The sequence below is a fragment of the Syngnathus leptorhynchus genome, chromosome 15 (genome assembly GCF_054491065.1).
Source record: "Syngnathus leptorhynchus isolate UIUO chromosome 15, UIUO_Slep, whole genome shotgun sequence".
In the NCBI taxonomy this organism is placed as follows: domain Eukaryota; kingdom Metazoa; phylum Chordata; class Actinopteri; order Syngnathiformes; family Syngnathidae; genus Syngnathus; species Syngnathus leptorhynchus.
Window position 1 is genome coordinate 8,407,251 of NC_141209.1, and position 26,308 is coordinate 8,433,558.

Sequence of the window (26,308 nt, forward strand, 5' to 3'; positions counted from 1 at the left end):
ATTGTACTTTTGCCGCACCTCACAGGAACCTGTCACACAGGCAAGCTGAGATTCTTACTGCATGCCTCAAACACTTAGACACAGAAAAGAATATTGTGATTTGCAACTTCCCAATCAAATGACTTGGCAAAATAAATGTTTACGTATATATGTATATATATATATATATATATGATATATATATCATGTGATATGATATATATATATGTGTATCAAAACACACTCTCGCATGAGGCATGATGAAACGTTCCAAAAGAAATTTTAGCAATCAAAGTTAAAGTAACTTTGTTGTCAATCAAGGCCTCTATATATATATATATGTGTGTATATATATATGTGTGTGTGTGTGTGTGTGTGTATATACACATAGACCAGTCATGTTCAATAAATTTAATATGTATAAAAATAAACAACTTTACATATCATACAAAATTCTCAGGGTGTTGTAGCATTAGCCAGCACAGCACAAACAGCAGCATTCCTTTTGGCTGATTTAAATCAACAGTGGTCTTGGAGAATGCGATGTTGACTAAAAATCCCAAACAAATAACAGTGTGTGTTTTAAGAAAGTCCTGAATGTTCCTGCTTAGGGTTTAGATGAGGAAAGACATGATGTGCACTTTGTCACCCTCATGAATCCAGACAGCATGCCCAACCCCCCCACAAAAAAGTAAAAAAAAAAAAAACAAGTTTTGAGCTCATTAACATACAATAACAGTTGTCAGCCACAGTGGTGTGCCCACATTCCAGAATCTTGACCACTATCAAGTGACTTGAGCTCTGCTTGCAGGTATTCCCAGCACATCAGAATTACGTACATTGAAAAACTGGATGAAATGCACAGAGGAATTCATGTCATGGTATGTCTGACCAGTGTCTCCCTCCATTCACAATTAATTGACGGGTTTTCAGTCTCTTTTGGTTTGGCTCTCAGCAAGGAGTAGACAAATTTGGAGCAGAGGCCCGGGTCTTGTCAAACTTCAGCATAGACAATCTGTACTCTGCCTTGTTTGCAGATTTGAAGGGTGGAGGCTTATCCTCCATGTCCTTTCTGGGCAAAGGCTCAACGTAGTTGTTGAAAAGATCATCCATGTACTCTTCGGTGGTCACAGGAGGGTTTTGTTGGGGCCTGTTGGTCTTTTTGACAATTCTCACGATTCTCTTGGCGATGAGGTAGATGATCTCGCAGATGTTGAGGACGATGCAGAGCGCAGACGCGCCCACCATGAAGTAGGTGAACACTTTCTTCTCGGTGGGATGGCCGATGTAGCAGTCCACTATGTTGGGGCAAGGAAACACCTCACACTTGACCAGCCTGGGCAGGTAGAAGCTGTCATAAATGTAGTGGAGGATGTAGAGGAAGGCGATCTCGATGCCCGTCTTGGAGAAGAGGCTGACCAGGTAGGTCCACCAGAGGCCGCCGTGTTTCTTGCCCGTGTTGCTGTAGAGTGTGGCGTTTTCACCGTTCTTGACTTTGTGCTTGCGCTCGCGGTCATCACGGTAGGCCACGTGCATGACCACCATGAAGGACGGGCAGGTGATGAAGATCAACTGCAGCGCCCATAGGCGGATATGCGAGATGGGGAAGTAATGGTCATAGCAGACGTTGGAGCATCCCGGTTGCTTGGTGTTGCAATCAAAGTCCTTCTGCTCGTCGCCCCACACTCGTTCGGCTGCCACCACGTACACCATCACTCTGAATACAAACACCACGGACAGCCAGATCCGCCCAAAGGCTGTGGAGTATTTGTTCACCCCACTCAGAAGAGATTGGAATGTCTTCCAGTCCATGATTGTCTTGTTGGTCAGATGTGTCTTCTATGAAGTTCTTATTCTTTACAGGGTTCTGGTTTGAAGGGCAAGGAGACGACTGTGAACATTTGATCTCAGTAACATAATGCGACCTCTGAAGGCAACACAAGGGACAGTTTCAAATTGTCAAATATACAAATAATATATAGTATAAATGATATACATGTATTTTTAAACAACACTACACACCGGTTAAAATATTTACATGACATATTTAGTCTTGTGTTGTAACATTTGAGAACGTTTACAGAAAAGCCTTGCAGTCAGTTTCTTTTTCCGGGTTTTATAACTTGACTTATGAGTTAAGCGTTCACACGAAATATATTATTTGAGTCATATTCATTTGAAGTTTAAGATTATATGTCGTGTAGTTTTTTTATGCTGTCACAAAAAAAAATGTTTTCTGAATTCTCACAGTACGACGCCTATGACACTCCGATCGCTTTTGTTGATAAGATCGATTGTAGTTTATAAAACAAATCACATAACTGCGTTCACGTTTAAAAAAAAAACTGTAGAAGCCAACATCACTTTGATCTCTGAGCTTTCGACAACTTTTTCCATTTGTCCATTGGTAAAACTCTTATTTACAAACCGAAACAAACGCACCAGAGGAGGAAGCGCTCATCTTACCAAAAAGACGTCTCAGTCCATTTGCGGTGAAGAAGATAATCGATCAATCGTGTTGCCAACACATTATTGTCGATTATTTGACGATCGTTTTTGCCTTGAAACCCAAAGCGTGGCAGTGCGTTCAGGTAAAGGAGCGCAGGCTTGAGAAATGCGTCTGTGGGTGTGGTTAGAAAATCCAAAAAGACCACAGACTGGAGGGAGCCCAGATGTTACTCCCTCCCTCAAGCCTGTTTCACGCTCTCATTCATACTACGCAGCTCAGACTTTTTATTCGAACATTACATTACTGTACATGATAACCCTTATCACATTTGACCTGTTTCTTCTCAGGTTAGGAATGCTTGCGCTTGAAGATAATATTTTGGTAATTCCGTGTTGTTTGCTGTCTGTGTGACCAGGAACTTAAGTGTTCTTTGTCCTAACTTGTTTTCACTGAGACAGATCCACCCTCCACTGTTTTTTTTTTTTTTTTTTTTTTTTTTTTTTTTTTTTACCTGAGCCAAATGAGCGTGCATGAACAGAATACTCCTTTTGTGAGTCAAGCTGTGCGTCATCATCACTTTTGAACACATTGTTAACTACTGTAGCGGCTCGGTGGGGCCTAAGGAGGTCCGCCTCACAGTTAGGAGGCTGCGGGTTCGATTCTACCTCCGGCCCTTCCTGTGTGGAGTTTGCATGTTCTCCCCGAGCCTGTGTGGGTTTTCTCCGGTCAATCCGGTTTCCTTCCACATCCCAAAAACATGCTTGGTAGGCCGATTGAGCACTCCAAATTGCCTCTAGGTGTGAGTGTGGATGGTTGTTGGTCTCTGTGTGCCCTGCTATTGGCTAGCAACCAGTTCAGGGTGTCCCCCGCCTGCTGCCCGATGACGGCTGGGATAGGCTTTGTCCCCCCGTGGGGACAAAGCGGTTCAGAAAATGAATGGATGGATGTTAACTACTGTAATGTACATCAAAGTCGTTTTGTGCAAGTTAAGTTAGAATGTTAAGTTGTTCACACTGTCACACAAGTGTAAAAAAAAAAAAAGTGAATCACGATTAAAATCACTTTATAAAAATTAAAAAAAATGGTTAACAAGGGTAAGCTGGACACTTTGAATTAGCATCTGGCCTATAATGTATTATTCTCTTCTTACCTGATGAAGATAGGCAAGATTGAAAAAGGCCACCCTTAAAATAAATCCGTTGAATTTTGAATTCTGTATCCTCAATCTTAAGAAGCTATGTTTATCTGTTCAAGAAATATACATTATATTTAGATATCAGTTCTCTTAAAATGGTTGTTGTTTGTTGGATTCCATATTTTTGTGTAACCTCTTCGATTCAAATCCAAAATCTATAAAGGCAAACATTTTAATCACTCTTCAATTGTCCAAATACTTTTGAGGTGTAAAACGAAAGCCAGCAAGTGTTATTACGTCTGTGTAGATTCCTAGTCATCAATTAGGTTGTAGGTAAGGTGGGATCGAGGTAAATTGCTGTTTGATTTAGCAAACATGTCAACACTTGTACACCGCAGTCTGCTTTCAGACATATTAATCATAATACCCGAGTGTTAATGTAGCAAAAATGACATCATTTGTTCACTATTCATTTCAAACACTTTTCAAGTCCAGTCAAGCTTCACAAACCAAGCCCTTAAACTCAATAATGATTAAATACTATCCATCTGCCAAATCCTAATGATACAACACGGAAACTGGTACAATGTCACCAGGAAGCTTGATGAACAAAAATATTTTTACAACCTTGTCACTCTTCTTCCTGTTTCCGTAAAAAAAATCATGATGGTTTTAAAATTGTTTGGCAGAGGTGTTCAGGGAAAGTGCACAATGTGTGTCCTGTGAGCGAAATGAAGAATTTTCAAATATCAAAAGGTCTGGCAGCTCTGAGCTCAAATTCACGGAAGATCACCAAATTTCCAAAGTGCTTTGAGACGTTTGCGTATACAGTATGTAAATACATTACAAGTGAATAGATACAGATCTTATATGAGTTGAAGAGGGGGAAGGGTGAAACTTTTTTGGCTCCAATTGAAGAAACAAGTCCAGTCAGTCTGTTGGGACACACCTGAAGGAATGTACCATTTTACTCAACATCTTCCAACACGTTTCGACAAGCTCAAACCCACACAACAACGTCACAACAACACGATAATGAACCGGAGAAGTAAAGAAATACAATAGCAGGATGGAAAGAAATATTTCCTTAAAGTTCTCATGATTAACAGCAAGATTAGGAGATTTTTGACGTAAACAAAGGCAAACATTTATTTGAGCTTGCTTGAGAACATGAAGATCTGCAGATGGAGTGAAGGCTGAGCATTTTTTGGTGATTCAACCTTTACTTTTACACTCAGCCTAAACAAACTTGCCAGTGTCAATAAAAAAAAAGAATAATGAATTGACAGTCAGAAAGGGGCATAGAATTCTTACGCTGGGTTGGGCTCGCACGTCAGCGGGAATGACTCAAACGTAGCACAAAGCTACTCCTTTTTTTTTCCCCTCCTCACAATACCAATCAACCTAAATAATAAATAGTGTTGCTCCTGGCAACATGTTGTACGCAAATAAAACATTGAAAGGAACTCTCAATAATGTGGGGGTTTTTTTTCTCTCCCAGAGAAACAAAGCAAGATAAGCCTCAAGAAGTGGAAAATACATCTATTTAATGAAAATATATACATCTTGGCAGTGTAAAAAAAAAAAAAAGCAAAGTAACTGGAATATTTCATACCTAAGTGATGATAAATTACATAAGCAGTGTAAAAACAATAGAATCAAATGGACACCGATCTGGGGCCTAACTTTGGGCAAGAGGCAGGCTGCAACACCAATCATATTCAACGATAGACTTTAAAGTCTTTAGCGACCTAAAATACATGCTTTTGGAATTCAGGGTGAAGCCGGAGAAATGTTGAAGATCAAAAGAAGTGTCCCAATAGTTTGGTCGGTGCAGCGATTTGAAAAGACTGCAGAAATTGAATGAAAACATTTGGCACTAGTCAGAGAGGAAAATCTTACACAGAGACCACAAGGGCGTGAGCATGTGTGTTGGTTGTGTGTGTGTGTGTGTGTGTGTGTTTGAGTGTGTATGTGTGATACCGCACTCTCCAAATCATGGGCTGACTCATGTAATGGTCTTTTTTTTTTTGGGATCTTCTAAAAACACAACACTGAGCATCTGGCATGGCGAAGTAAGACCCTCAAATTTCTAGACAATAAAAAGTCAGTGCAGATCATTTTCTGGCGACATTAAGAAAAGCGCCTGCCTTGTTAAGTCTTATTTATAAAAAATAAAATAAAAGATGATTTCAAGATATGGCCACGCTGTACGCTGGGGCAGGGGTTTCTGGCGTGTTCTTTTTGGACTTCTTCAGAGTGTTTGGCTGCGTCAAATGGCTGCTGCTGTTGGTCATAATGCGGTGAGAGTGATGGACACCGGTGAAGATTTCGTGGCAGCGTTTGCCCACCAGGTAGATAATCTCTATAACAGAGAGGAAGATGCAGACCAGGCTGGTGACCACCATGAAGACGGTGAAGATTCTTTTCTCTGTGGGCCGGGCGATGAAGCAGTCCACCTTGTTGGGACACGGCTTTTGTTCACACTTGATGAGCGAGGGGAAGTCGTAGCCCTCGTAGATGTGGTAAAGGAGGTAGACGAAGGTGGTGTCCACGCAGACTTTGAAGATCAGAGTCAGGACGTAAGTCCACCACAGGCCGCCTCGCTTCTTGCCCGTGTTCAGGTAGAGGCGGTGGCAGTTCTCGCCGTACTTGAGCCGATGCTTGTGCTCGCGGTCTTCCCGGTAAGCCACGTGCATCACCACCAGGAACGAGGGGCAAGTAACGAAGATGAGCTGCAGGGCCCACAGTCTCACGTGGGAAACGGGGAAGAAGTGATCGTAACAGACGTTGTGGCAACCCGGCTGAAGTGTGTTGCATTTGAAATCCTTCTGCTCGTCACCCCAAACCTTCTCGGCCGCCACCACGAACACCAGCACCCTGAAGACGAACACAATGGACAGCCACACTCGGCCGAAGGCAGTGGAGTATTGGTTCACCCCACTGAGGAGGCCCTGAAGGAAGCCCCAGTTCATGGTGAACTACGTTTAGTTTCTTCTTTCGTTCTGCTGATGAAAGTGGAAAAGCATAGGACAAGGCAAAGGTGTCAAACTAATTTTTGTTGCGGGCCGCAACGTAGTCAAAGTTTCCTTTGGAGGGCCATTATGACAGTCACTTATATATATTTTATTATAAACAGTATAGGTTACACAACAAACTGATGGCCTTAATTTTGAAATCAGTGACTAGCAAAAACTTTTATTATATTTTTTTTATTTTGCAGAGATGCATTATGAATGTCAATGCCTTATATTATGTGAAATATAGGCTACATAACTAATTGATGGCCCTAATTTTGAAATCAGAAACTAGTAAAAACATGAATGATACTAAAAATTTTAGCAACTTCTATTTTTTAAAAGTGATTACAATTTGTAATTTTAGTATTGACACATGAAGTTGATGCACAAATTTTCTTAACGGGCCACATAAAATGATGTGGTGGGCCATACCTGGCACCCGGGCCTTGTGTTTGACACCTATATGTTCAAAACAGGTCCCAGGTCAATTGTGAGTGTCGCAGTCATAAAACATCCATGTCAAATATTTTCTGTGATCAAGAAATTAACATTTTCACATATGTTGCGTTATTAATCATTAGTCATGACTATATTCATGTTGATATTGTGGAATTACAGTATGTTCATGCCCCAACAATGAATCAGAGGTCTACTGCTGAAAAAGATTGGAAAACGGATCTTTTGTAACAATATTTTGTTTTTAACGAGGCACAAAATGGTTGAAAATCACACGAGGGCTGAATCTTTCTCGTATGGAAACTTTTTTGTCTATTTTTATGATAAATCAGTCAAGTTGCGTTCACGGAACTAGTTCAGTCGTCGCTGTTGCGTGAGAAGACAAGTCAAAGCAAATTAGCTACTTTCGAACGTCAGCGATAGTCTAACGATCAGAAAAGTGATTTTAAAAAGACGACGAAACCCAAATGAACTTTTATTTCGCATTTAATCAAATTGAAGTAAGTTACTTACAGTGCGACGCAGTGGAATGGCTCTCGGATGAAGCTCGCCGTCAAGGCAATCTGAGCGGTTGTCAACAGAACGGAGGAGGGAGGGGCTGTTCTTCTGGCCTGTCTGCAAATGGAACCTGCATGCCCAGGTGTGGCTCAGATATTGAACAACGCTTAGTTCGTCGCGTTCCCCCCAAAAAGATTACTTCCAACAATTCTTTAATCCATCCATTTTATTTAACGCTTGTCCCCACGTTATTTATTTATTTATTTAGCATTACGACGACGCTCGCGAAAATAAGTTTTTAAGTAAGCGTCGGCGATAAGAGTAATTGTATGAAGTAAAAAAAAAAAGATTAATACCACCCTTATCAACAAATAAAAAGTAGGAATACAAATTATGGTGGCAGGAATATTACTACAACAGTGATTTTTTTTTCTCCTACATTCCAATGCACAATCTGATGTCATAGACAACTGCAGTGCATATTTGCACCACCTAGTGGGGAAAGTTGGTTAATTTTTTTTTTTTTCCAGACTTAAAACGGTAAACAACTTTGGTCCTTATTGATGTTTTGAATATCAAAAAAAGCATTTTACCAGTTGTATGCTCATTTTAAATGCCCCAAAAAAAACTTGGTATTAAAAACTTGCCAGGAAAACAACAAAATCTTCAAGCACTTTCAGGTTATCCATCCAATGAAGCCCATTTGAGACTTTATTTTCTGGAAAGTAATAATAATAGACCTTTGTAATTATTTTAAAATTTGGGATCGAACGTGTTAATATCATTTGAGTACATCAGAAATTGACACTTCAAAACACAAGGCTAAGCTATTACATATGTAACATATTTAAATAGTTCATTCTCACTGAATATTTTCATCAGGATGCACCATTGAGTCCAACTGTTGCAGTTTCTTTATTTAAAAAAACATGTTTGCAATATTTACATGGCAAAAGATTTGAATGGCACACACAAAGGCGCACATTAAAATGGCTTTCATTTATGCACATTCTCCACACTCTGAAATGATGACTTTCTGCTTTACTTTGCCATCTTTTGTCCCCTGAGCCTGCACAAAAAACAGTAAAATTTTTATCAACACAGAGAGCAATAAAACCAAATGTTAGATAAATCCATTCCAATAATGCACTAATTCTGATGGACATTTCGTGGGAATGCAGGCGGACAGAAGAAGACATCTAAAATGTCCTTAGTCTCGTAGCCAGCATCACAAAGTGCTTTAATGCAAAATCTCTTTCCTTTTCAGTGAGCTTTTGTCACATTGCCCTCACCTCCATTGCACGAAGCACATCCATCCCCTCCACCAGCTCGCCAAACACCACGTGTTTGCCATCCAGCCAGTCTACTTTGTCAGTTGTGATGAAGAACTGGGAGCCATTGGTGTTGATTCCAGAGTTGGCCATGGAGAGCTGCCCTGTGTTGTTCACCAGAGGATATGTTTGTTCAAAAGCGCCAGTGAACACAAACCAGGAAGTTTCAAGTGTATATTAATACCGAGACATATTGTAAGGTAAGACTTTCACCTGGAGCGGTGTGTTTGAGGACAAAGTTTTCATCATCGAACTTTCGTCCATAAATGGATTTGCCGCCGGTGCCGTTGTGGTTGGTGAAGTCACCTCCTTGGCACATGAACTGCGGAATGATGCGATGAAAGCTGCTCCCTTTAAAGCCAAATCCCTTTTCATGTGTGCATAAGCAGCGGAAATTTTCTGGAAATCAATCATACTTGTAAACATTCATGACATATCATTTATATAACTCTACAATGTGCGAAAAAAATATGTCGTTCAAAGCGCCTTATTTGTGAGCCTGCCACCACATATTATTTAGAGGTAGCTTGATGCATTAGAATCTCCGGTGGTGATGAATATGAATGAGCGAGTACCGATACAATGCATTGATATCGATGCCGATACCGCACGCTGAAAAAAGCCCCATGCATTGCAATGTATCAACCTGCTGTCATGGGAACAATGTCGGCCCGAAGGAGGAAGCGAAGTCTTCCTGCAGGTTTGTTGCCGATATTGATATCCATGTAGACCTCCGGATTAATTCTTCCCTTTTTAGCAGGGGGCTCTGCCTGCAGAAACAAATGATAGCCATCAAAACAGGCTGTCAATCTTATTTTGCATATTTCCATGCAATAAAATGGAAGTCATCCAACCTCTTGAGTAGCAGTGTTGGCTGTTTGTCCTGCAGCCTCGATCTCAGCATCTTCTAAAGTCTTTCCTGAGAACTTCTTCAGCCAGTCGTCATCCGACCACACTTAAAAAAAAAAAAAAAAAAAAAAAAAAAAAAAAAAAAAAAAGTCAATGAAAATCAGAACAAAGGGACCTGAACCTCCGTTGTAGGAAATAATCCAGTAAATTATAACCTGGTCGAGAGGATCCTTCTTTGATTCTCATCGGCTTGGCGATGTTGACGCGGACAGTCCGACCGAAAAGCTCGGATTCATTCTGAAACAAATATGGAGGAACAATCAAATATCATAACACTGTGACCTATTTTCCACTCGCCTGCATCAATGCATTGCACTCACCATGTTATCAATAGCTGCAGCAGCATCCTGTATAACACAACAAAGGGGGACATAATACCCTATCATGAATGTTCACTCAACAAGTTGTCTTCAAATATGAAAACATAAATAAGTTGTCATCTCTTCAGGTGACACATCAAAATGTGCATTCACGTTAGTAAAACGAGACTGCATTCCGATAGCGGTTTGTAGACAACTGTAATCTCAGACATACCTCTGCCAGTTCAAATTCAACAAATGCAAAACCTCTGTGCTTTTCTGAAAAATGAACATAAGATTCATTAATATAGTGTAGTTTGTCCATAAGTCTTGATGGAACCAGATATTGTATTGAATATTGTAGCGAAATGATCATTAAGAGTACCTGTCTCGTAGTCTAATGGTATTTGGACATCTGTGATGTCTCCAAAGGGAATAAAAGCAGCATGCAATACTTTCTCGTCCACTTCCTCCGCCAGCCCACCTAAAACAAAGATGCAGCAAAATGTCTACATAAACAAATCCGCCACCATGTTGTTGTTCTTGTAACGGGAGTGCCCGTTTTAAACGAAAACCCTGCTCAGAACACTTTCGACGTGTTGATTGCGGAAATTCAAAACTAAATATTTTTTAATCGTACCACCAAACCGTTTCTATGTTTAACAGGCAACATAAATGCTTCTTTAATTAGATTCGTACAGCATTCATAATTATGTTAGATTGTTAAACAATGTTGACATGAAACAAGAACGTACCGACATACAAAACCCGTTTGCTTGCCGCCATTTTGAAAGGGACCTTTCAACTTTAACCTCTGGCCTGATTGGATGAAACTTAAACTCGCCTCCGATCTGTCGAGCGCCATCCATCGACGACAAAAAGAAATGCTTAGGCTGAGACGCAGTTGTGACTTTCCGCTTGTTCCATCAGGGGTCGCCACGGCGAGTTATTCAATTTCAATATTTCAATAACGCACAGATGTTCCCTATTCGTGTAGTGTTATGTCCCATTACGATACAGAAGAAACACTCCACAAGATCAAATAAACCAGGACTGTTAAAATTATTCATCATTCCTTTATTGGGAATACCACAAACCCACGATAATATAATGGGATGCAGAAATCAACCATTCCAAATTAAACATAACAGCAAAGTAAAAGTTCAAGGGTCATTTTCTTTTTTTGCAATTTTCTTGAAGTCTTACTTCATGACTGCATACTGTTTGGTGTGCAGTTTATTAGATTTAGAAAATAAATACCTGTCACTTTCTCCTGAAATATTTAAGTGTATTTTAAAATTCAATTTTACTCTTTTTTTTTCTTTTTATCTTTTTTTTTTCTTCAGAATTGTTCTAAACTTGTCTGGTTTCAGTGCAGCGTTTTCTCCACAGCTCAATCTTCTCTGCAACACACAGTGACCCAATTTGTTAATACTTTGTGATGTACACTAAATACAGTCAGTGTTATATACAGAATGTGTTATACATACCAGTTTGAATTAACCATTCAAGATGTGGTAGCAGCACTGGTATTCGTCATGCCGCCTACTTTCTGAGTGGCATCTTTCTTTGCTTGGTGGGCTTGCAGCACCGCAACAGCTTCTTCCACCTGTATCAGGAAAAACAACCTTACAGATGGGAAAAAAACCAACAACAACAATATGGAAGTAATTTAGGAAATGACGCACCTTTGAACGCAATGACTCATGAGATTCCAGCATATGTAGCAGTTCCGAATTGTCGATCTCAAGCAACATGCCTGTGATCTTTCCTGCAAGGTTGGCGTGCATGGCCTGAATCAGTGGGAAGAGACGTTCCCCTATTCGGATCAACAAAACCGCATGAAAGTGAATAAATCAACGTAATGACCTGTAAACTTTGATGCTTTGAGGTTACGGATTGTTACCGAGCATCTGCTTCTGCTCCTGTGGTGGTGCAGAAGCCAGCATGGAAGCCGTCAGTGGTTCCTGACCCTGAACATGGACAGCTGGCTGAGTCTGGAGGGGTCAAATTAAAGAAATTATATTGACATATAACCACAATATAATGATAATAAAATGACAATCATACCTGCTGTAAGGCAAGAGGTTGCACCACCTGAGGATTAGGGTTGCGTACACCAGCGGCATATTTGTAAGGAGGCATGGTGCGAGGCCCTGGTAATCCCATTGAAGGACGAGGACCAAGGGTTTGGCCGGAACCTGCCCCCCACACCCCCCCCCAAAAAAAAAAGCACAGAATGAATTTCCAGCTCTCCATTTGTTTAGAATTGAAGAACTGATTTACTAAATGCTTGCAAACTTCTTTCACGTGGACGCTGATATACCAGATTCAACTTGGAGGAACCAGCATTGCCAATTGGGTAAGTGGATTGGGTTTGGATTTAGGAATTTGGATCATTGTGAACACACCTCTTGGGCCCTGCGTGTTGTTGGGAGACATGTGTCTCAGGTTGGTACGCGGACCTGGTTGTCGCAGTGAACTGGGCATCCCCTGGAAACCACCTGGGGACACAAATACCAACAATGAGATTGGCACAGCAAACATTTGAAAAGATTGAGTGATTGAAATTGACTTCAAGCGCTTCAAGCTCTACGTTGTTACATGCCCACCTTGCCCCCTACCACCTTGTTGCCAACGGGGATTTGGTCGCATTTGGGCTATCTGATTGGGTGCGTAGTAAGTGGTTCTATTCTGGGCCTGAGGAGTAGAAAACAATGAAAAAATGCAGAGTTCTGAAAAAAAAGCTAAAAATATGGCTGCATTTTGTCAACATGTTAAACCTTCAATAGCTTTGTAGCATAGCATAGCATGTTTTCCATTCAGCGTCCTGATGAATCCAATATTGGTGTTGCTATTTGCTTATACTTTGTAGAAAAGTTGCTAATTGTCTTTTTTCAGAATTAAATTATAGATGAGATTTGTGTGTCCTTTTGAGTCTTCTAAACCTGCCCAAGTTTCAAGTTGGATGTTCATACCTGTGGCACGGTTGGCATGAAGTAACCACTGGTGGGTTGGAACTGATTAATGATGGCGTTGGCCGGCATGGCTCTCATGCCAGCGATGCGTTGCATGTACTGATTGGTGAGATGGGCTTTACGCTCCTCTTTACGCTGAGCAAGAGCCACATAGAGCGGTTTGGAACCGACGATTCGTCCATTCATCTCAGTTACTGCTTTGGTGGCCTCCTCGGGAGAAGAGAAGCAAACAAAGCCAAAACCCTTGGAGCGACCCTCCTCCAGCATCACCTGACAAGACAGTGACAGCGTGGTTAACCTTCACTACAACAACAACAAAAAAAAAACAATCACATTTCATCTCTTTGGAATCTCTCACCTTGGTGCTTGTGATGGATCCAAAAGGTGAAAACTCCTTACGCAGTTTTTCATCATCTATGGTGTCATCTAGATTCTTGATGTAAAGATTAACTCCCTAATTCCAAAAATAACAGTCATGAGCCGTTTGTAAATTCAACTCACTCACACCTATTGTGTCACTGAGCGCTACCGACCTGATAGCGGCTAATTCTCTCCTGTTTCAGCATCTCAAACTTGCGCTTCAGCTCTGCCTGTCGCTCCATTTTCTTCTGAGCTCGTCCCACAAACACGGTCTTGCCATTGAGATCTGTGCCGTTCATGTCCTCCACAGCCTAAGGATTCATTTAGAATTTAGAAAAAGAGGAAACGCACGCTGATTAAATACATTTCACACAATGAGGCCAAATTACCTTGTTAGCATCCTCATGCTTCTCATAACTAACAAATCCAAAGCCTCTGGATTTGCCAGTAGGGTCTGTCATCACTTTCACGCTGAGTGTTTTGCCTGCAGAATTCAAACACAATTAACATGGCATTCTGATTAATATTCCGTTTGTGGAATATAGTTACTGTTTTTACTTATCTCAAGGGGAAGCCATTTTGCCACTTGTTGTCGACTGAAAATGACATCACAATTGCCAGGTCTCAGGTCACAACCAATCACGGTTCAGCTTGAGAAAACAGGTGAGCCTTGATTGGTTGTGACCTGAAACCTGGCAACTGTCAAGTGGCAAAATGGCCGCCCCCCTGAGATGGATAAAAACAGATGGCTTTTGACTATTTAATTCATATTCCACAAATAAAACCTTAATCACAACACTGTGTTTTGACTAAAGGGGCTGCGCAGAAAAGATTATCACAAAAAAAATTGGGGTTTGATTTCCACTTTAAGACACAAGTGGCGTGAGTATACACAACAGTTGATGACAAATACCTGTCATCATAAAATGTAAACGTCTAAACTGCTTACCATATTTGTCAAAAAGCTCCTTAAGGTGCTCATCTTTCATCTCGTCACCAAAGTTCTTGATGTAGACATTTGTGAATTCCTTGGCTTTGGCACCCAGTTCAGCCTCACGCTCCTTGCGAGATTTGAAGCGACCTACAAATCTAAAGATGGAGAAAGAGCAACAGATACACGCTCTTTTAAAACAGCCCTGACTGATATGGGGGGGAAGTTCACCAGGATCCAACACTTAATAGTCCTTTTTTGTATTCAGATATACCAGGGTGAATCTCGATAATGACCATTTCAACCAGAGTCACCATTCACAAAACACAGCAATAGTTCCTCATGGCTGCAAGAGTAAACATGTACAAAATACATTTCAGTTGTGTTAATACCACCAAAGGCAGACAGATAAGTTGGCATGCTTGACAGTGAAAACCATCAGTACCATCTTGGTCCAACATGAGGATGACGAAGATGATGATGAGGAAGAAGTGGATGGAGAGAGGTGGAGGAACAGGGTCTCACAGTACAAAGGAAAGCTGAGGAGGACCAAATGTTCTCATATATACCTTGCTATGTTGACCTCTCCCACTCTGCCATCCAGTATTGCATTCCTGCATTGGATCCATCACTAAAACACACAAGCGTGGTCACACACACAAACACACTCAGACGGATGACCAGCGAGTGCACTAATAAGGCTGCAACAAAGTGTTTCTGGTAGAAAAGATGAGCATTTTAGTTGGTTATTTAGCAATTCACAGCTTATCTTCACACTGATGGAAACAAGAGATGAGCTTATTAGTCATATTATTTCATCACCAACTGGGAAAAAAAAAAAGGCAATTTAGAACACACGACGGGGTGCACGACGGAACTTGCAGATTTCACACGGAACAAATCAGGCGGACACACAAGAGCTATTGATGATACATTCATGGTTTATGACACAGATAATTGATACGTAAGAAAATGATCAGACACTCACACCTTGCGGTCATTCAAAAGCATGCCGTTCATTTTCTCAATGGCACGGTCAGCAGCATCTTGGGTCTCAAAGTGGACGAAGGCGTAGCCCTTGGAGCCATTTTCATCACACACCACCTAGAAGAAAAAAGTTAGAAAATATACGTACATGGTATCACGTCCTTTTGCTAACCACCAGGATGGGCAAGGTATGGATACTCGCTACGGTATTGGCTGGCCATCTTTGTTGCACACCTTTTAATTGATCGCAATCCACTTTCTATAGATGTATTTGCATGTATTGTATATTTTAAACATTGAAACTTTACCTTGCAGGACAGGATGTTTCCAAAGGCAGAGAAGGTGTCATACAGCGCTTTGTTATCAATGGACTTGTCAAGGTTCTTGATAAAGACGTTGCCCACTCCAGACTTCCTGAGGGAGGGATCTCTTTGGGACCACATGATTCTGATTGGCTTTCCTTTCACCACGTCAAAGTTCATGGTGTCCAAGGCTCGTTCGGCTGGTTTTGGGACACACATACACGCGGGCATGCACACACACACACACACACACACACACACACAAACACGCGTACAAACACACACGCACGCACACACACACACACGGGATAAGGGTGCTTGTTTACATAGAAACACTGCCTGGTTCTGTTGTCAGTATGTTAGTGTTTGGCTTCCTGACCCAATCGGTACAAAGTTTAAAATGATGATTCTTAAACTTGTTAAGAATGTTTAATCTGAATTTTCATCCATTCACTGAACCCATTTTATGTCAGTGCAAAAAAGTGAATCATGCTCATGAGGTTCAAAGAACAAAAGTCAATTACAAATCATGAATTTCACCAAAAATGTAAAAAATGAACTCCCTGGATGATTTTTGTTGTTGCGCTACACCACCATGTGTCAAACTCAAGGCCCGGGGGCCAGATACGGCCCGCCACATCATTTTATGTGGCCCGCGAAGACAAATTGTGCATCAAATTCATGTCATTACTAGAATTGCAAATTGTCTTCACTTTTAATATATATATATTTTTTTTATTATTTGACCAGTTTTTACTCATCTGATTTGAAAACGAGTTATTTGTCAGTTTGTTTTGTAGCTTTTACTGTATATAATATGAGATGCTCATACATTTATTTGGGTTGACAGTCATGATGGCCCTCGGAAAGAAGCTACGACTACAATGCGGCCCGCGTAAAAAAATGAGTTTGACACCCCTGCTTTACACGGATTGCCCATAACGATACGTCATAACAGTTTGAGTATCACCAAGGCTTTCTATGATTTGGTGAGGCCAGCTGTCACTGATCATATAAGTGGGATGAAGCAGAATCCAGACAGTGTGGATCTCTGGACCTGACCTCTGACACTGACCGGACTCTTGGGGTTTGATCCAACACTTTAGAGCAGTGCTATTCAATTAGCGGGCCATATGCCATATCCCTAACCCAAAACCAACCCCCGAGTGACCCAGCCTGTGTTCCAACCTGCCTGAATTGAATTGTATTCAAGAGATGCAAAGGGTTCGCAAGATTTCAAAAATTCCTACAGTGTTTGATGCCATGAATGCAACACTGGTGTAGCCTAGTACCCACAGTTCTGCAGTGGACATTGCTTTTGACAAACAGTTTATGAGCAGTAGAAAAAAATGTGTGTGCGTGGGGGGGGGGCTGCAGCTGTAATGGTAAAGCTGGGAACAAATGGGCCTCTTCTCTGCCTCGACACATGCTGTTGGCCTCACAGTTGAGTACACTTTGCCTCTGATAACACCATCAGCTTCAAGCTGCGGTGTGAAGGCGACATCTGTTTGCATTAAGCGCCACCTTTTGTTTCATAAGCTGAAATCCACTTTCTGCTGTCTGAAGATCACTGAGATTTGACTTACATTCTGACTCTTAACATAGGACAGGGCTCCAAAGTCCATGTGGTCATATAGGTTTGCTTTTGTTCGGTCACTCCACATTAACACACACAGAGGCCAGGCTGCCCCTCCAAAAAAAAAAAAAAGTGTCTGGTAAACAAAACAGCTGCCTTGCGTCTGCTGGCGTCAGCAGTTTGACTCCCAATTGTACTTTACAAACCGTATATTCAGAGGTGTGTGTGATATCTGTCAAACGTGACTGGCTTTGACACTTTTGTCTTGTCATTTCTAAGAACTTATTAAAGCGCTGACAGTTTTTTTTTTTTTTTTTGCAGCTTGGAGAGATGTTCTATATTTAGAGAGGGGTCCTCGGAGGTATGTGCTGGCATGGTGTGTGAGTGGAGAATTCTCCACCATTGATGGGAAGAGACATATAAAGTGTGGCAGTAAAAATCCAGGAATGGTTTCACAATAAATTATTTCAAACCCAAACTACAAATGATGAGTTTTCTTCTTTAATGTTTGATGAGATCTTGCGGCGATTGTTTCATTCAGTGAATGAGAAGAACCGATAGGCATGGATGGACATGTGTCTGCTTCATCATGACGACCATACGTCTGCTCAAACGAGGAGAACATCGCCGTGCTTGAGCAGCCGCCATCATCAAACGATGTGATTTTTCTTCCTCTTTCCCAAAATCAAAGAGGTCATCAAGGGAACCCACTTTGAAGCTGTGAATAACTACAAGATAGCTGTCACAATGGAGCTGCGGAGGATTTTAATCTTTCAGCAGTAGATAAAAGTGTGCAAAAACAGACTGGAAAAATGTGTTGAAATCCGCTTGAGGTTGTTTGAAGGAAAACTTTTGAAATATATACTTTGTGACAGTCGTGTAACTTTTTTGACACACATTGTATTCAGTGAAGATCCTTGGGTGAGCTTTGATCTCAAGAAACAATCTTCAACAATGCTATTTTACTTTCCACTAAAACCAACAAGTCAACAAGTCCAACGCTATTTGTCTTTTGAAGCAGAAAACACGTGCACGGACTACATGAATTTCCCAACAGCTCCCATCCCCCCTTGTACACAGTACACGCCTGACAACAAATGGTGTCATCTCATCAGAGGCTCATCTTACAGTTTCGAACCAATGAGACCAAAAGTTCTGGAAGTGAGCCAGTTGTGAGTGATTGCTCTACCGCCTTTTGGGTTTACCGACTGGAGCCAGGATATGTTGGGACAGGTGTTCCAATGAAGCCTGACTGCCCCCCCACTTTCCCACCCACACACAATGTAACCATCTGACATTACTGCTCAATTCGTAGTCTGACTGTCAATATAATAAAAGACATAAAAAGAACACGTTTCCAAGTTTTGATCAACTTGATCTCATTTTGGGCATGTGGAGTCATACACCTTTAGTGCTGTGAAGGAAAGCCTCTATCATCCATACATTAGCATGTCACACAAGTAATGTAGTGGGCAAATTTATCATTAAAGCAATAAAGTCAGTCTTTATCATTGGGTTCAATAATGCAAAATCTGTCTGCATGCTTATAGAACTGGTTTTCAATAACAGTTCAAGCGACTGTTTTATGAATGGGAAAATGACATTTGCAGTTGTCGTTGAAGCCACGCGTGTCGTTACGCGAGTGACGCAAACAGGAGATAGTGGCTTTCTTACCGTCAGCAGGCTGGGAGAAGTTGACATAAGCGTACCCCAAGGACCGCCGGGTGATCATGTCTCGGCAGACCCGAATGGACAGCACCGGTCCGGCTGGGCTGAATTTCTCGTATAACATCGCCTCCGTGATGTCGGGGTGCAGGTCGCCAACGTAAAGAGAAGCCATCGGATAACTCCCGGTCGATGTGTTCATATCTCGAGCGTCAAACGTCAAAGAACTTCCTTTCAAAATGTTATTAAGGGGAGCGTTTGATCCGAAATAAACCACCTATGACAAGGAACGGCTTAAAAAAAAAATTAATCAAAGATCAACTTTAAAAAAAAGATTTCTTTTTAAGACCAGAGGTCTTTTTTTTTTCTTTTACTATTTTTTTTAACTTGTATATTTGATCAATTTAAACGCTTCGTTTTCTTTTTATGAAGGTTTTATTATTTTTATATTTTTTATGTATTTTTCAAAGTTTTTCAAGAACAGTGAGTTAGACACTCACGGTGGTTTTGTGTCCGTGGAAAGAGACTGCATGGGGGCTGCGTGGGTACTTTATACACCGTGCGCAGTGCGTGAAGGAAATGGCTGCAGGGTCAAACTTGGGGTAGGAGGGGGTGAAAACACGCCTCTGCGCATGCGTAGTATTCAGAGCGCAGATAATAGCTATACATACTGTACTTAAAGGAGCCTTTTGGCCCATTCCATCAATAAATATTAAAGTATCAAATAATGTGTGACTATACTAATCCGATTTTTAGATGTAGATGTGACGTAATTTTTCTCAAAAAAACATGAAAGCTCTTTCCCGCCCTCCCCATCTTGCAACCTGCATTAAAAAAAAGTTGTCAGTAATTAGTAACAATCAGAATACATGATGAATACATAACTGTAAATATGCTTCATGCTAGGCTGTTATGCACAACGTCAGCAAAAATTTTTTGAGAGAGGTGGAGTCCAAAATTTCTCAATCTCATGAGAATTGTCTTTTAGGGTAAACCTGTATTTTTAACATATCCAAGCAGCATAAAATGAGGCTTTGCCAATCGCTCCACTTTTCCACACCCAACAAGGCTGAGATGTGCGACGCAGCACCCGAAACGGCATCTGCACTCGTGATGCTGAGCACATGGTCCAGCTCTATAGCTCCATCTAAAGGCGCAAGAAGTACACTGTCAAACGTCAATTGTGACAGACAGTGAGACAATAAAAGTACTTAACTACTGTACAGTTCGGTATAGAGAGGGTCTTGGGCATATTTACCAGATTTAATTAATGTGGTAGATTTATAAACCCAAATTTAAATTGATCACCAAAAGTTTATTTGACCTTGAAGAACATGTAAAGAAACTCAAAGCTCCCATTCAAGTATTTAGCTAATTATTCTCCATGATTGTTTTAAATGCTTTAAACTACAAGTGTAAAAAGATTAGCAAACTGCAATTCACTCATTGACTGAATAGGTGGTCCTCGCAGGCCAACTAGTGCACATCTTAAGGATCACTCTCATCCATCAATTATCTGAAGCTTTTAACACAAATTATTAACATGCATAAATTTCCACTTTTGTATTTAATGTTGCTATGGGGGCAAATTGACCTCAGCCACTAAATGAAGGTTAATTTAGATACTACTGTTTGTAAAGTAGATCAATACATAATGTCCAGCAATTAAAGACATGCCACAATAGCATTGAGTATTTGGATTATACATTTATATATAAAAAAAATAAAAATAGAGCATTACTTATAGCATAGTTCATCCAAACACACACATTAGATTATCAAACAAAAGATGCAAGGAGTGAATGGTTAATATTTTATTATGCCTGGAGAGTTGCAGTTTACTCCACTTTGTTCAGCTTCCTGGAATTGAAGGAAAAACAAATTATGTTTACCAATTGAGCTCAGTAAATTAAACACATGTAGCCAGTATTGCGGTATGGCCTACACCACAAAATCATTTACCTCAACAAATCCAGAAAAATTGAACGTAGTCTCCTGCGTGCTCGCCTCCGTTTACACGGCGGTTCATCCATTCCAAGTGTTCCAAAAGAAACTTTGTCTTGTGCTACCACCGCTTCTTCATAACTTAGAGTTTGGGAGCCATCAGCTTTTTTTGATAACTGAATTTTGGAGCGGAGAATCGGCTGTGCATCATTTGTCCGCTTTTGATGTTTTGTAGCTTTGTAGTCATGCCACAGTTCATCTCGGACCTCCATGTGCAGAGGCTCGCCCGGGGCCACGTTTGCAATTTGACCTTTGGTATCATTTAGGTTAGTCTCTAGTTCCATGGTGGGAATCTGAAGGTCAATTAATGTGCTATCTCTTATAGGATCACTTTGTTCATTCTGGCCTGGTAGCAAGAACGTCAGACTGGAGACCGGGTCTTGCTTCACAACCACAATGGCGCCTGGTGAAGAGGGCCACTGGAATTCACTTGAGACTGAAATGCTCTCTTCCTCTGGTGGGGCAGCATCTGACAGCATCAAGTTTAAGTCTGGTTTTTGGATAGAGGGCGCTGATCTTTGCACTAGAATTATTGGACCAGCGCTGACGACCGCCTTAGCGTCTGTACAGTAGAGGAAACTTTGATTTAGTATGACTTTTGATACTGATTTTTTTTTCGATAAACAGACCTTCAGAAAGGTGCTTGACAGAAAGGCCTTGACACTTTGAGTTACAGCAACGGCATACCTCCACATTGCCACTTAGCTCCTCCCACCTGAAACAATAAAATCAAATAAAAACAGATGTGAGAAAAGAAAAAGCATAATTAATGTACAGAGTCATTACAGACTGTACTGAGAGAGAATAATCTAGCAAATACCTTGAATTGACCAAGTCAAAGTTGCAGGATTTAGAGCCACTTGTTATCCCAATGTCTGAGATGAGCACACTACAGTGGATATACATCTTCAAGAGGGCGGGGGGGAATCCCAGGGTCATTAAACTAAACAATGTAAAATGTTTCAGTACAACTCACCTCTGAAATAAAATAAGTAGAATTCAAAGCAAACTTCACTTGTGAATAGTCAGAGTCCAGAAATTTTACAAGTGCATACGGAGAACCGGATGGAACTGTACACCTGGCAAAAAAACAAGAGCAGCAATTTAACACCAACTATTCATATATGTGCAAATTATAATTAAACCTTTAAATGGCAACTAACCCTTTATTCATTATGATTGAACTCCGGGGTTTAATGCGAGACTCGGGAGATGACGAGATAAAGCAGGACTGGATGAAGAGCTGCTGATGAGGGCGGAGTTTAGCAGATAGCTGAATATTGATGATTTGACCTCGCACATAGATGTTAGATTCTGCTGCCCTTGTCCATGAGGCTACAGAACACACACAATGTGCTGAAGTGTTCAACCTCCACCCCGCCAAATCTGTACTATACTTACAATCCATTGCTTGTATGCTGAATCGTCTGCTTTTATCAGGAAGTGTTTGATATGGTAAGTTTGGCTCGTTTGACCTGGAAGACATTTATTCAATCAATCAATCAATCAATCAAGTCAAGTTTATATAGCCCTAAATCACAAGCAGTCTCAAAGGGCTCTATCCTCTGCATTTAACCCATCCCCATGTGATTTTGATCCATCCCCTGGGGGAGAGGGGAGCAGTGAGCAGCAGCGGCGCCGCGCCCGGGAATCATTTTTGGTGATCTAACCCCCCAATTCCAACCCTTAATGCTGAGTGCCAAGCAGGGAGGCAATGGGTTCCATTTTTATAGTCTTTGGTATGACCCGGCCGGGGTTTGAACCCACAACCTTCCAGTCTCAGGGCGGACACTCTACTACTAGGCCACTGAGCTGGCACAGGAGACTCACATTGCCTGTCAGTTAACTAATAGTAATGACTTTCTTTTGCCCCCAACATGCCCAATGCAACTCTGTAATATCATACATATGGCAGAAATTGAAATTAAACATAAAAAAATCCATAAACAAAAATTCCCACTCAAGTCTTACTGGACTGTACCTATTTGGAATACAGGAGAGGTGCACAGTTGAAGGAGTGAGCTTCAAATTCAAGAGTTTCCTTGGACTGAAATGAAGAACGTTGGAGAACACATCCAAGCCCTTCTCCATCTGTTGGATAATATTGATTCAGAAGCTCCTTCCAACTCATTCATTTAATCAGACTTTGGTCCACTCACTTCATGTCTTGTTCCACATTGATCATATCGGTACGTGAACATCAGTTGGCTTGGTAGCTCACTGTTGCTGTAGCAGCCATCACCCAACTGGATCTCATCTCGGTTGAGGATGACATCACCCAGTTTCTTATTCACAAGTAGGATGAGTTCACTTTCATCACAGTAAACCTGGACGGCTTTCGTGATCGAAGAGAGATCTGCAAACGTGTCAAAATCAGAGACTCGTGTTCTCCAGGGGTTGAAGATGCTATTGAAATCATTGCTCAATTGATAGGGGAAAGGAAAAATATTCTGCAAAAAGACAGCTTCTGTCGAATGAACCAGCAAGAGGTGACCTAAAAATACAAACAAAAGTAGCTCCAGCACACCCATTGCTGATCTCAAAGTGGATCAGCCACTCTAAAATGGTGTGAACTCATGTTCCACTAATAGTCTCGGTAGTGAGGTGACAGCTGGTAGCAGTCAAACTAATGAAACTATCGTGGTGCATTCAATTGCAATATGTAATTTTTTGGATTATGAACTTGGTATTTATTCACTCATGTTCAATTCTTTGAAATCATTGGCTCTTGTTTTCTAAATTGCTTTGCCAAATACTTTCCATATAGAGTCAGGAATACAAGAAGAGTTAACTTTTTTTATTCAAAGATTTACAAAATGTCCCCTGTCATACTGGAGGCCAGCCAAAGCTGGTTTCTTCATTCATACTCTGATAGCTTTCTTCAAGCTTTAATCCTCTTCAGGCTCCTCCTCACCTTCACCTTCATCCTCAGCAGTAGCATCCTGGTACTGTTGGTACTCGGACACCAAATCATTCATGTTGCCTTCCGCTTCAGTGAACTCCATCTCATCCATACCTTCACCTGTGTACCAGTGCAGAAAGGCTTTACGGCGCAGCATGGCTGTGAACTGCTCAGAGATACGTTTGAACATCTCCTGAATGGCTGTGGTGTTGCCGATAAAGGTGACGGCCATTTTGAGGCCACGGGGCGGAATGTCACAGACAGCGGTTTTGACGTTGTTGGGGATCCATTCGACAAAGTAGCTGCTGTTCTTGTTCTGGACGTTGAGCATCTGCTCGTCGACTTCCTTCATGGACATTCGCCCCCGGAACACGGTGGCGACTGTGAGGTAGCGGCCTTGACGTGGATCGCACGCCGCCATCATATTTTTGGCATCAAACGCTTGCTGGGTAAGCTCGGGGACGGTGAGTGCTCGGTACTGTTGGCTCCCTCTGCTGGTCAGGGGTGCAAAGCCGGGCATGAAGAAATGTAATCGGGGGAAAGGTACCATGTTGACAGCCAGTTTACGGAGGTCGGCGTTGAGCTGGCCTGGGAAGCGCAGGCAGGTAGTGACTCCGCTCATGGTAGAGGACACAAGGTGGTTCAGGTCTCCATAAGTGGGCGTGGTCAGTTTCAGTGTGCGAAAGCAGATGTCATAGAGAGCCTCATTGTCAATGCAGTAAGTTTCATCTGTGTTCTCAACAAGTTGGTGGATGGAGAGAGTGGCGTTGTAGGGCTCGACCACCGTGTCCGACACCTGACGACAAAAACGTGTTTTGCATGGTTAGCTGAAACAAACTTTGTACGACAGGGGCGGATTACCTTGGGGGAGGGCACCACGCTAAACGTATTCATGATCCTATCGGGATACTCTTCACGAATTTTGCTGATGAGCAGGGTTCCCATGCCCGATCCAGTTCCACCACCGAGCGCGTGTGTAAGCTGGTAGCCTTGCAGGCAGTCACAGTTCTCCGACTCTTTGCGTACCACATCCAAGACCGAGTCGACCACCTCTGCTCCCTCCGTGTAGTGACCTTTTGCCCAGTTGTTACCAGCACCGCTCTGACCTACGGAGGAAGGAGTGACTCAATTTAACAGTCCTAAACATGCATTCATCCATTTTCCTTAGCTACTGCTTATCCTCTTAAGGTCTCAAGGACAGACTCCAGGTCCATAGCCACACAATCCTACCAAGCATAGAGCATCAAGAGTGAACATAACTGCGTGGCTCGTGATGAGAGATAGCTCATTTGAAATCACTCACCAAAGACAAAATTGTCAGGTCGGAATATCTGTCCAAAGGGTCCGGATCTAACAGAGTCCATGGTGCCTGGTTCTAGGTCCACAAGAACGGCTCGTGGCACATATTTGCCTCCTACAAGGAAAAAAGATAACCTGGTAATATAGAGATCTCTACTCGGGAGAAAATTATTGTCCGAATGTGTTAATCATACGTACCTGTTGCCTCATTATAATAAACATTTATCCTGTCTAGCTGCAGGTCGCTGTCTCCATGATACGTCCCTGTCGGGTCAACGCCATGCTCATCACTGATCACTTCCCAGAACTGCAAAAAACAATTTTGATTTTGAAATTACGACAGAAGCCCAGTGCTTCACTTAGTGTCCGTTCTGAGCTTCAGGATTTGAATCTCGGCCCGCATTCCCAAACATGTACCTATGTTGGGTTAATTGAAGACTAGTTGCCATTGAGTGTAAATATATTGAATTGCGGGCAAACAGGGTGTGAACTGGGTTAGAATTGACACTAATAATCCTTAATTGAACTGAAGAAAATCCATTAAGTGAAAATGGAAAAATAATCTATACCGGTAATATATGTCATACATAATGTTAACAAATTTTAACGATGTTATCAAATTCAATTTGTAAAAGTTGTGAAAAATTGTTTGAAATTAGTACAAACTGTTGTAAAAAAGGATTTAACAAAAAGAAAATGCATAGAAAATTGCAATTTCTGTAAATAGTTTAAGCTAAAATGAAAATAAGATATTTAGCAAAAAATCAAAAAATAGAACCAGTTAGTCTGTCCTGCGCCACCAGTCAATGGGGTGTGGATGGTGGATGATGCTGACCGATAAAATATAAAAATTAAAAAATAAAATTTTTATCAAATTATTTGATCTATAAACCAACCCTGGATATTTAGATTAATTTTAGTCAGTTAAAAATATTTTTCGAGTTTTTACCTTCGCGCCAATCTGGTTGCCACACTGACCCGCCTGGATGTGAACGATTTCCCTCATTGCAAATGCAAAAAAAAAATATGCAACGACGTTAGGGACTTCGGAACGTTATATTCTTCTCGTCTTGCAGTATCTATCTATTTATTTTCCCAACTCTGGCAAAGCTGCTATGACTCCACTACCCCGAGCAGAACTACCACAAGGACCCACTTGACTCTTTCATAGAGATGATACAAGCGGGCACGTATGAGCGTGCACGCAGGTGACGTCTGCACGTCGACC

General features: G+C 41.4%; 6 protein-coding genes across 9 annotated transcripts; all 6 read right to left on the reverse strand.

Annotated features, from left to right (window-relative positions):
* Positions 1-375: 375 nt before the first annotated feature.
* Positions 376-2,671, reverse strand: gjb3 (gap junction protein beta 3). Its single transcript, XM_085932806.1, has 2 exons — positions 2,446-2,671; positions 376-1,846 (listed from the first exon to the last, which is right to left on the reverse strand). Exon 2 carries the CDS (start codon positions 1,789-1,791, stop codon positions 931-933), a length of 861 nt encoding a protein of 286 aa, XP_085788932.1. The 5' UTR covers positions 1,792-1,846; positions 2,446-2,671; the 3' UTR covers positions 376-930.
* Positions 2,672-4,496: 1,825 nt separating this feature from the next.
* Positions 4,497-7,646, reverse strand: gjb10 (gap junction protein beta 10). 2 transcript variants are annotated; one of them, XM_085932809.1, is made up of 2 exons: positions 7,553-7,646; positions 4,497-6,568 (listed from the first exon to the last, which is right to left on the reverse strand). In XM_085932809.1, the coding sequence occupies exon 2, from the start codon at positions 6,536-6,538 to the stop codon at positions 5,756-5,758; it is 783 nt and encodes a 260-aa protein (XP_085788935.1). In that variant the 5' UTR covers positions 6,539-6,568; positions 7,553-7,646; the 3' UTR covers positions 4,497-5,755. The 2 variants fall into 2 exon arrangements, with proteins under 2 accessions (XP_085788935.1, XP_085788934.1); XM_085932808.1 differs by having other exon boundaries at positions 4,497-6,571.
* A 787-nt stretch (positions 7,647-8,433) lies between these two features.
* On the reverse strand, positions 8,434-10,934 carry ppie (peptidylprolyl isomerase E (cyclophilin E)). Its single transcript, XM_085932805.1, has 10 exons — positions 10,832-10,934; positions 10,462-10,560; positions 10,312-10,355; positions 10,098-10,124; positions 9,933-10,014; positions 9,723-9,823; positions 9,515-9,638; positions 9,082-9,267; positions 8,830-8,972; positions 8,434-8,606 (listed from the first exon to the last, which is right to left on the reverse strand). The coding sequence occupies exons 1-10, from the start codon at positions 10,860-10,862 to the stop codon at positions 8,538-8,540; spliced, it is 906 nt and encodes a 301-aa protein (XP_085788931.1). The 5' UTR covers positions 10,863-10,934; the 3' UTR covers positions 8,434-8,537.
* A 198-nt stretch (positions 10,935-11,132) lies between these two features.
* Positions 11,133-19,421, reverse strand: pabpc4 (poly(A) binding protein, cytoplasmic 4 (inducible form)). Its single transcript, XM_085932804.1, has 15 exons — positions 18,885-19,421; positions 15,641-15,834; positions 15,334-15,449; positions 14,364-14,503; positions 13,804-13,898; positions 13,588-13,725; positions 13,413-13,508; positions 13,055-13,324; positions 12,689-12,776; positions 12,488-12,580; positions 12,147-12,277; positions 11,983-12,073; positions 11,765-11,895; positions 11,567-11,685; positions 11,133-11,479 (listed from the first exon to the last, which is right to left on the reverse strand). Exons 1-14 carry the CDS (start codon positions 19,075-19,077, stop codon positions 11,584-11,586), a joined length of 1,878 nt encoding a protein of 625 aa, XP_085788930.1. The 5' UTR covers positions 19,078-19,421; the 3' UTR covers positions 11,133-11,479; positions 11,567-11,583.
* Positions 19,422-20,676: 1,255 nt separating this feature from the next.
* On the reverse strand, positions 20,677-23,478 carry zpcx (zona pellucida protein C). 3 transcript variants are annotated; one of them, XM_085932708.1, is made up of 9 exons: positions 23,039-23,478; positions 22,865-22,970; positions 22,281-22,354; positions 22,043-22,122; positions 21,856-21,958; positions 21,700-21,785; positions 21,509-21,594; positions 20,838-21,441; positions 20,677-20,735 (listed from the first exon to the last, which is right to left on the reverse strand). In XM_085932708.1, exons 1-9 carry the CDS (start codon positions 23,408-23,410, stop codon positions 20,714-20,716), a joined length of 1,533 nt encoding a protein of 510 aa, XP_085788834.1. In that variant the 5' UTR covers positions 23,411-23,478; the 3' UTR covers positions 20,677-20,713. The 3 variants fall into 3 exon arrangements, with proteins under 3 accessions (XP_085788834.1, XP_085788833.1, XP_085788832.1); XM_085932707.1 differs by having other exon boundaries at positions 22,043-22,125; XM_085932706.1 differs by having other exon boundaries at positions 22,043-22,214; positions 22,861-22,970.
* Positions 23,479-23,655: 177 nt separating this feature from the next.
* On the reverse strand, positions 23,656-26,199 carry LOC147045509 (tubulin beta-4B chain-like). The gene is made up of 5 exons (XM_085931323.1): positions 26,030-26,199; positions 25,279-25,387; positions 25,085-25,195; positions 24,643-24,887; positions 23,656-24,577 (listed from the first exon to the last, which is right to left on the reverse strand). Exons 1-5 carry the CDS (start codon positions 26,084-26,086, stop codon positions 23,768-23,770), a joined length of 1,332 nt encoding a protein of 443 aa, XP_085787449.1. The 5' UTR covers positions 26,087-26,199; the 3' UTR covers positions 23,656-23,767.
* Positions 26,200-26,308: the final 109 nt, after the last annotated feature.